The sequence below is a fragment of the Kryptolebias marmoratus genome, linkage group LG22 (genome assembly GCF_001649575.2).
Source record: "Kryptolebias marmoratus isolate JLee-2015 linkage group LG22, ASM164957v2, whole genome shotgun sequence".
NCBI classification, from domain to species: Eukaryota; Metazoa; Chordata; class Actinopteri; order Cyprinodontiformes; family Rivulidae; genus Kryptolebias; species Kryptolebias marmoratus.
Window position 1 is genome coordinate 20,088,702 of NC_051451.1, and position 10,298 is coordinate 20,098,999.

A 10,298-nucleotide genomic window follows, 5' to 3' on the forward strand; every position below is an offset into this window, starting at 1 on the left:
GTAGACTAGAAACAGTAGAAACTTTGATTATATGTTACAACGGCCTGCCATAATTTGCTCCAAAGCACTTCACGCTGACGTAATGGTTACCACAGCAACCTATTTGGCGTCACCACTGTCGACTTTCAAATTCATGCCTTCGCCTTTCTTTTCTCAAGCCTCGCAAAGACAAAGAAACATCCGCGGCGGGCTCGTGGGAACATGTCGCTGAAGACGGACAGTTTCTCCGGTGCCTTTCCCCGTTCGGACGGGCTGGGTTTGTTCGAGCTGTAGCGAAGCTGGACCCGAAGAACATCGCTGACTGACACGATGGCTGAAGATGACAGCGAGTGGATAGTGGAGAGCATCGTTGGCTACCTGGGAAGTCCCGAGTGGGTCATTCCAGTCACGGACTTTATGGAAAACAAATGCACAGGTGATTATAAATATAAAAGAACCCCTTCCCGGTTTAGTTTTACACTTCAGTCTGACTGCGAGAATCTGTGCCTTCTCGGTGAACTGTGCAGGGCGGTGGCTAAGCTAATGCTAACTTGACATAGCTGCAAGTTGAATTTGCAATTTCTGCTCAATATACGGTCTTTTATCAGCGTTTTGCTGAATGCACGTTAGCTCAGAGTTGGTATATCATTCAAACTCGACTTCCTCTGCATGTGGCACAGATGAGGATTAGGGCTGGAGTTCACAACTTGTGCTAGCCGAGTAGCTAACTCAAGCGTTTAAATCTGGCAAGCAAAATCAAAGTGCTTTTAAACATGCCCTTTGTCTGCTGTAGACTCAGAAAACCCTCCGAATTATTATAGTTTGGGGTATTTTTTTTCTCCCCAGTTTTTGACGACGAAGATGAAAACAAGTTATCATATACAGAAATCCACCAGCAGTATAAGAAACTGGTGAGTAGACTCAAGTTAGCATCTTGTTTTTTGTCAAGCAAGAGTCCTATGGTTTTTCTACAGTGCTTCAACATTTCTAAAACTGCTGACTGGCCAAACCGGACCGCTGAAAGCTTCTTTTTTTTCATTGTAGGTGGAGAAGCTGCTGGAGAACTACATGCAGGAGGTTGGCATCAACGAGCAGCAGCTAATGGATGCATGCAGCTCTCCTTTTGCCAAGTCCCAGTCTCTGCAGGTACTTTCAGTTCCTTCTGCACACCACTGTCAGGCTGCCAGCTAAACCTGAGTGCAGAGGCAATGGGATTTGCTTACGTAACCTGTCCTCCTACTCCTTCAAGGGAAAAAAAAAAACAGTTCTTGTTTCGAATAAGCGAACCGAGAAACTAGGTTTTGACCCACTTCTTTTTACAAAAACAGAGTGGCCTCATTAAATGTAACGAGAATTGCTTTAGATATATGTTACATGAAGAGTTTAAATCAGCTCTACAGTAATGCATTTACTGTATAGGCAACCCTGGTCCTGGAGGGTCACTATCCTGCATGTTTTACTTGTTTCTCTGCTCCAGCACACCTGATTTGAATCAATCGGTGATTAACAGGCTTCTGCAGAACATGAAGAGGTGATTTAACCACTGAATCAGGTGTGTTGGAGCAGGGAAACAAGTAAAACATCCAGGATGGTTGCACTCGAGGACCAGGGTTGGCCACCCCTGGAATAGGCCCTGTTCAGACCTTGCATTGAAGATTCGTCTCAGGTGGTTTGATTGCAAGTGGTTTGCGCTGATTGAGAGCGTTCACACCTAAACCTTTTTGCGATCGGATGTTAAGAGCCTTCGACCTGTGTCAAACAGTGGAATGTCAGGTCAGCAACAAACGGTGTGACACTGGGTCTGCTGAGGTTTCTGTAAAAATTACATTCCAGTCAGACATCCAGGGCACATTTTCGTAAAGTTATCTCTTATTAAGTTTACTTGCCTAACAGACGCGATTGATGAGACTTCACAGAGCTCCGTGTCAGATCAAAGACTGAAGGTTTTAACCCATAAAACTGTACAGTGCACTGGCAGCCATCATTTTTACTGTAATACTAACATCAGTGTTTGTGTTTGTACGGGTCCAGTCAGATAAGTTTCTCTTTAAACAAAAACTTATTATGCAGTATTCTTGTCATCCATTTTAGATTAGTAAAATCCCAACAAAACAGAAACTTTTAGAGAGAAGGATTCTGATAAACACTTCATTAAAAAATCAAACAAACAAAAATGTATTTTCAGAATGCTGCCAACGATGGTTGTTTAATTATTTTTAATCCACCAGCAGCTGAGTGAACCTTTTATTGTTTGTTTGCTGGTTTCCCCAAGAAAACAATGCTGCTTGTGTGGGATCACATCAGTTCAGTCGGGGGTGGGATTGCATTCAGACTATGTAAGAAATGCAATAAAAAGGGGTCCAAACCACCCTCAAAAGTGGTCTGAAAGAAAATGGTTTTAATCCTCACTATGACCAGTCACACCTGTATGTAGCGCTAAAAACATACATATATGTGTCATATCAGCATGGGATATCTCTGTGAATTTCATTGAGGTTTGAACATATTGGTAGAGTGTCGCCATTTTTAGAATCATTTTAGAAGGCAATAATGTGCATTGAGCTGAATTAAAATTTTAATTTTGTCAGTCTTCTGGTAGCTTTATGAGGTTTAATGTTACATCACTCTTTAGTACAGTTGTTTGTTTGTTTTTAAGGATCCATGGCCGTCACTAGAGCTGCTGTGGGTTTGTTTTTCTCTTGTTCTGAAAGGACCTTTGAACAAAAAAAGCTGTTTTTTGACTTGTCTGTGCTTACAAATTTTTTTCATGTAGATCGGAGATTTTAAAACAAAAAAAAAGTGCCATATGATTAAATTAGTTTTTAGGGTCGTTCTAGTTTTTACTATCTGTTCATTCGATTTTTATTGGCACTGAGCAAGAAGTGTGACATCGCCGTGCCAGCTCGGCAGTGATTAAATTCAGGATTTACTTGCAGTTCTCAAGTGATTCAAATCTCATTAAATACCTCTAAGGTGAATAATTACCGCCTGCAACGACAGGCAAGTTCCTCTAAAACAAAGATTAATGGAAGAGTTGGAGAGCGTCCAAAAAGCGCAACATAAACATGTTAAAATTCTCTCGTGGTTCCAAATATAACTGTGTAAAAAAAAAACAATTTTGTCATCTTTAGGCAAGTCTGACTAAAGAAAGAAATGAGAAAATGACTTGGAATATGTTACACAGCACAAACGGACATAGGAGATCGCAAGATGGTTTTATCTGTTTGAGCTGATCGAGGCACCAAAGAGCGCTCTGGGTATCTGGGTAGGAAGAAGATTGAGAGCAGGCATGCAGAGGGGGGAAAAGTTCAACTCTAAGAACTCTGGATGCTATTAAGGACTTCCCGAGCTGTAGCCTGGATGCAGGATCGACTCTTAATAGAAACAGGAAGCCAGTGTAAAAGATTAGCCGTGTTTGACAACACAGCTGAGTTTACCTGGTGATTGTTAAATGCCCAAAATGACTTCCTGTTCTGATCCACGAGAAGGACTTTATGATGAAGGAAAACATAAAAGATCAAATTAATTCAGTTTGATTTGTCCTAATCAGGTTTTTGTTATTAAAGGCAACGACTTTAGCCACATCTCAAAGTTAATAAACCGTTCTTTTTTAAAACAAAATAGCCACGTTAAGATTTATATCTATAAAAAGTTACAGTAATTAAAATCAGGTGAAAATGCTTCTTTTTTTTTCTCGAACATAATTAAATTTACAAATTTACAGTTCGTACGACTGGGACACCGAAAACAGAAAAATAACGCATCTACGGATCCACATTCTGTGTTTCGCAAACCTTGTTGCCACTCAGACGTCGTTACCAATAAATAAGTGTTTATTTCTGCTGTTCAGCCTGTGTTCCAGCCAGTTCTGGCTACAGATGACTTCCAGGTGTTTCGCTCATTAATGGTTCAGAAGAACATGGAGCTGCAGCTTCAAGCCCTCAGGGTTCTGAAAGAAAATAACGGTAGGTTGGACCGACAAGCACAAAACATTGTACACTCACCAGCCTTTTTGTAAGCTATTCCTGTTTAATTACGTGTTAACACAAATAGCTAATAAGCCAATCACACGGTAACAATTCAGTGAGTTTAAGCATGCAGAGACGGTGAAGATGACTTGCTGAAGTTTGAACTGAGCATCAGAATGGGGAAGAAAAGAGATTCAAATGACTCAGTTATTGGAGCCAGATAAGCTGGTTTGAGCAGCTCAGAAACTGATGATCTGGGATTTTCATAAGCAGCCATCTCAAGGGTTTATAGAGACTGGTCTGAAAAACATAACCCTGAAAATATGGTGGACAAAAACTCGTTGAATCTATGCCACAAATAGTTAAGGCAGTTCTGAAAGCGAAGGAGGTCCAACCCGGTACTAGCAAGTAGTACCTAATAAAGTGGCTCGTGACTGTATATCCAAATACACATCTTCTATCTTCTGTAACTAAAATGTGTGTGTGTGTGTGTGTAGGGGCCCTCCCAGAGTGTCTGACTGACGGTGTGGACGTGATGACTGAGCTGCAGCAGCAGGAGATGAAAATCCTCGAGGAGGTTCTCAAGTATGCCACGCCTGTCTCACCTTCCTCCTCACTGTCTGTCTCACACAAACACGTGCATCGTTACCTCTACCTGTTAAAATGTACAGATCATTAGCACCACCCATGTGATTCATGCAGCAGCTTGTTTCCATAATCACTCAAACGGCATGGGCTGATTTGCCTAACAGTAAATTCATAATCTGTCAGTGATCAAAATGTGGATCCTGAGCTTTGTCAGAGCTGTGGTGTCTCTAGCTGTTCTCATTGACTATGCAGGTATCTTGAAGCTCCTACCCTAGATCTCTAATGAGATTTTGTCAGTGACAGCCAGGCCAAATAAAACACGGAGAGTCCAGCGGGAATGCAGTTAAGCTCCTTAGGTCTCAGCTAATTTAGGTTAGCGGGATTGATGATCAAAATGCAACTGAGAAAATAGTATTTCATCCCCTTTTTTCTTTCCAGGGCCATCATGGGATCCCTCACCCTGCTGATCCCTGTTTTAGATCTGACTATCTATTTAAAAAGATTTTTAGAATCTCCAAAAACGTGGATTAACAAACTTTCAGGGCTTGATTCTGTGGAAACAAATTGTCTGCACAGACTGATCTTGTCGCAGCTCCATTACAGCGCGATATTTCTCATTTCAAAGTCAACTCAAAATTGACTTGGATGGCTTTGGTTTACTAATATCAGGCAAGTTCTGTGTAAACACCCAAAGAAGACCGTTAGTTACATCTAACAAAGAACTAAAAACTCCTAACAGGATTCCTGTAACTACACCTCTTTCTCTGTCTCTGTTCCTACAAGCGGATACGATGCAAAGGTCCACACTAAAGCAATTTAAATTAAATTAAATTAGGCCAAATTAAAGGATCTATTTATGGCTCCTGGCTGACACCTTGGTAATAAGTTGAAGCACGGAGCTGTTAACACGTGGACACCATCGCTGTCAAAGTTTTAGTCTTCGGTGTTAGTATTCTCATTCAAAGAACGTCTTACCTTTTAGAGAAGCAAAATTCATATTTCATGTGAACTATCTGTATTAGTCTAAATATGGACTTAAATGGCCTGTGGTAAGATCCGATCATGCACATTAAATATCAATAAACAGTGACAATTCTAAAACTTCGCTCTGCATTTGTCCTAGTATTGGATCTTTTATTTACTGCTAATTTATCTTTAGAAAGTCAAAAGAAGAATATGAAGAGGAGATGTCCAGGAAGCTGCTGTTCGAGGGGGAAGTAGGTGCCACTTCCAGCAGCGGCTCTGAAAAGCCAATAAAAGCCAGGGGGGACGCTCCGAGCCAACAGAGCAACACCTCCCAACCCACATCCGGTAACTCGGCGACAGCTCCGATATGACTACACCTGTTGTGTTACTGATCTGAATTTTTAAACGCGCTTGACCCTTTGGCGTACAGATTGTGGCAAAAACAGCATCCAGTCCAGAGTCCTTCCAACAGTAAGAGCTCCAGCAAAGTCCAGAGAGGCGTCCAACTCCAGCAGTCCTCCGGCCGTGGAGCGGGGCAGCGACAGCAGCGACAGCCGCCGCGCTGCAGCTGAGGCTTGCCTGGAGGAAGGGGGCTTGTCTAAGCCCAACCCCGTGAGTCTGACTCTGTTACGTTGTCATTTCCCAAGTTTAGTTTCTTCGAGGTCGGAGTCAGCTAACAGTGAAGAACACTGACCCGATCAACTCAAGGAACCCCAGATCATAATACTTCCCCCACAGGCTTGTAGAGTAGGCATCAGGCATGATGGGGACATCACTTCATTGTCTGCTCTTCTTAACCTGATAAGTTCATCGATTTGAAAAAAAATGCTTTTGACTCATTAGGACATGACTTTTTTTCCATTTCTGCAAACTTGTTTAACTTGAAGGCCCTGTAGCTAATTGAGGTCTAGTTTGATTGTTTGTTTGTTTTAATTAAAGGTCTAGCATCCCCTTAAAGGAATGCATATCGCCCTCCTCCTTTCATGTCAGAGTTTTAGACTAAAATCAACATCAACTAAAATGTTGCCTCACAGCAAGAAGGGTCCTGGGTTCAAGCCCCGGCTTGGACCTGGGGTCTTTCTGTGTGGAGTTTGCGTGGGCTTCCTCCGGGCGCTCTGGTTTCCTCCTACAGTCTAAAAACATGCATGTTAGGTTAGGTTAGACTGCCTTCAGGCCCAGGCCTCCCTTGAAAAAGAGATCTGTGATCTCAGTGGGACTTGTCTGGTTAAATAAAGGTTAATAAATATGTCCAGAAAAGAGGGCTTACAGCAGTTTTGGTGAAACCTTGAAAATAAGGTGATATCTCAGTAAACTGTAGCTCAATGTTTGTAAAACTGACTGAGCTGTAGATGTACATCCAATGTGCTTTTTAAGAGTTTCGATAAAATCCATCCAATGATTCGTGAGGTATTTTGCTAACAGACAGAGCTGAAACTAAGAATAGAAGTCTGCTCAGTTATTCATTCACTTTGAGTTACTTTGCTCTGGATGACAGAGAGTCCACACTGTCTCACTCATGAGAGGATTTCTACGACTGTAACTAGTTGCAACACTTTCAGTTCTCATGTTATTATTAAACCATAAGGTTAGTTTTACTTTTTAAGACAGTTTGACTTGGATTTCTGTAGTCGTTTGAGTGGTGTTTTGCTTGGGTTTTTTTCCATCTCGTGTTCTCTGCAGCAGCTGTCGGCGTCAGAGCAGCAGCAGCTCCAGCAGAGGGCGGCGTATCTGTGTCAGCAGCGCGACAAGCTGCACGCACTGAAGAAAGAACAGCAGAAAGCCAAGCAGACGACCACCAGAGAGGAAACGCCAACCAGTCCCACGGCAGCAGCCCCCGCCACCCCGGTAAACATGGCCTGTTTTTGCCCTTCCACCCCTGTCGCCTCCTTTGATAAGTTCAGGGTCAACCCCGCTGTTGTAAGAAACATTTACTGTGAGTCCTGCTCCTACAGACGGGGAACATGAAGGGAAATACTGGGTGTAAGAGCAAAAAACACTTTGGGGTCCTCATTTGTGCAACATCCACAGTATGTTTGAGGATTTAACTTCGTCAGGCTGTGAATTGTCTCAGTAATCCAAGATTTCGGACACGTTTTTTTTTTCCTTTTGAGTTTTCATTTTACTTTTACTTTGCTCCATTTTGTCAAACTCACACTCACTCCTGGTTTTTGTCTCTTATTCTTTTCTTTTCTCTTGATTTACTTGGTTTCTGTTTGTTTCCATCTGCCTGTATCTGATCTTACCTGGCCTGTTAGGAGGCAGTGGGACAACCCCAGACGAATGGGGCCAGTTCCCCTCCTCCTGCATCTCCACCTCCTCCTCCAGCACAGTACTCTGCTAACTCCTCCAAACAGAAGGTGATCCATCAGCTGCCTGGCGTGAACTCGTCTACTCATTCATCCTTTGTTTGTTTCTCTGGTTTTCTTCTGTCGGCTTCTTTAACACACCTTTAAGCTCTCAGTCTTGGTGTTCACTAGCTAGTTAGTTAGTGTGTGTGTGCTTGGCTGAATCCAAGTAATATTCCCCATTTGATTTTCATTATTTCACCTGAAGGTCATTAACTTCTGTGCCTGGTCTGATCTGATCACGCAGGAAATCTCGGCTGAGGAGAGAAAGAAGCTGCAGAAGAGAAAACACCTGGCTGACAAGCTGAAAGAGGAAGTGGTCAAGAAATAATGTTGCTTCCAAATGCAATACTGCTGTTTCACCCTGTCTGCACTACGGTATTCATTCATCTTTTACACACTGACTTTACAAGACATAGATCAAGATTTTTTCCAAAGAAAATTAAAAGTAAGACGATATTTTCTGTTTTTTTTTTCTTTTTTTGCTGTTTTCAGAGCAAAGACTCTTTCAAAATCAGGTTTTAGGATTTGGATATATACCACGCAAGTATTTAAAGATGAGATAGCCCTGATTTGTTTGCTTCAGAAATAGAAATAAATCTGTATTTTCCACATTTCTATTTTCAATGAAAAATGTGTTCACGTTTAATCAAGCACTGGACAGTTAATTGGCTTATATTTTAGTCTTTTTTTCTGTAAAAATGCCTCTGAAATAGGAGTTAAATGTTCCTCAATGTTGAGGTAAAGATGTTTTAATGACCATGTTTTACAATTTGTTTAAACGTTATAAAGAAAATATGATAATGCCATCAAAATGGTATGATATAAATAGTACATGTTGTTAAATTGGTATAGTTCCAATAGGAACAGTTCAAAAAGCTAATTTTACAACTGAGTGAAGAGATTTATGGCACAATCATGAGGCTGTTTCTCTAAAGATAAGTAAACAAAGTTCGACTTTGGCCGAGTGGTGAAGGGAACGATCCCAGAGTCGGTGAGAAACTCCAGTTAGCTTGGACACGTCCTGCTTTTTTCTTTTTTTTTTTTTTACTACACGATTTGCATTACCAAAAGGGATGCTTCTGTCATGTAGTACCACCTGTTTAACGTTCAAGAGATTAACACTTTCCACATATTTTATTCCTAAAAAGGGGCCAAGAGAACGGTGTGTTGCTTTCTGTGACGAGTGCAGTGTTCATTTTTAAAGCGATCGACAGTTTTCACTCAAAGCAATCATGGTGCACCAGTTTCTATATATGTAAAATGATTCTGTATGCTGTTTTAATAAATCACGTTTTGTAGAAACGACTTGGCCTCCAGACTCTGAGTGGATGAAGACATAGAAAGCTTGCGAACAAAAAGCTGAAGGAGGTGAGTCAGTTATTCTGTCGTAATGCGCTGATGGAGGCTGTGTCATCCGGGATGTGACGAATCCCAGGAGTTTAAAAACAAAGCAACTGGACTTCTGTTCACCCAGGGAGTTCCAGGCTTTAAACTGCATGAGATGCTCTGTTTATAAGTTAAATTAACGAGCAGATTAATCTCACTCCCCTTTTACCTGAGGGTCATTAGGGTCTTTGTTTGCCTGGTTAATACACCTTGTGCTCTACTGTAAGTATTAGAAACAATTAGTTCCTATTATAAATAAATAGCAGATTAATCTATGATTTTAGCTTGCATTAACAAAATCTTATGCAATCTGAAGCTTTTAACTCTAGTTTTAAATTTAAAAAGGTCCCAGATGGTAAGCGAAACATCTTTAAACTTTAAGGATTCTGTTTTGTTTTTTTGTTTTTTTTTTGGGGGGGGGGATAATCATTTTTATCACAAATTATATTGGGTAAAAACAAGTCTAGGTTCACAAGATCAATGTCAGGGTCACATTTAATTTCAAAACTTATCAAATAAATTCATACAAATGTTAAGAATGAATAGTGGTAGTAAATGCACTTGGTACAAATTCACTGGAGAGCAGAAACAGTCATTGTTGGATGATGCCGTCAGACTGAGGGAAAAGAAAATTCACCGTTTAACTCCCGACAACGAGCACGTTGGCAAACCTTTTCTTTGTGCTTCGACCCTGCTGCCTTCGGTGTGGCTCTGATGTCGAGTTTTGAATCCCTTCATTTGACTTTGTGCGCCTTCTGAGACCAGGAGAGAAGAAACGACAGGAGAAATGTTCTAGCCCCGACGCTGAAAGCATCCCACTGCGTTTTAAACCAGCCAGACCTGTTCCACTGAAAACCTTCATCGTTTCAACTGCAGGGGAGAAGTCTCTTCTATTCTTTTTTTTTCCCAATCACAACTCAAAAAACAGCTCAATATCAATTCAATCTTTAACAGCTTTTTTTTTTTTTTTCCTTCAACTTATTTTTAACTGCAAAATTTTTTCATACATGGAAAACCTTTAATGTTAAACAAAGCTCACCTGAACTGAAATCTCAACGGGAAT

The 10,298-nt window shown here is 41.1% G+C and overlaps 1 protein-coding gene across 3 annotated transcripts; it reads left to right on the plus strand.

The window, feature by feature from the left end:
• The first annotated feature begins 90 nt into the window (after window positions 1-90).
• cfap36 (cilia and flagella associated protein 36) lies at window positions 91-9,154 on the plus strand. Of its 3 annotated transcripts, none has more exons than XM_017427454.3 (10): window positions 91-415; window positions 826-890; window positions 1,024-1,125; window positions 3,830-3,944; window positions 4,445-4,532; window positions 5,695-5,846; window positions 5,932-6,113; window positions 7,182-7,346; window positions 7,757-7,858; window positions 8,094-9,154. In XM_017427454.3, exons 1-10 carry the CDS (start codon window positions 310-312, stop codon window positions 8,175-8,177), a joined length of 1,161 nt encoding a protein of 386 aa, XP_017282943.1. In that variant the 5' UTR covers window positions 91-309; the 3' UTR covers window positions 8,178-9,154. The 3 variants fall into 3 exon arrangements, with proteins under 3 accessions (XP_017282943.1, XP_017282951.1, XP_017282961.1); XM_017427462.3 differs by having other exon boundaries at window positions 7,185-7,346; XM_017427472.3 differs by lacking the exon at window positions 7,757-7,858 and having other exon boundaries at window positions 92-415.
• The last annotated feature ends 1,144 nt before the right edge of the window (window positions 9,155-10,298 follow it).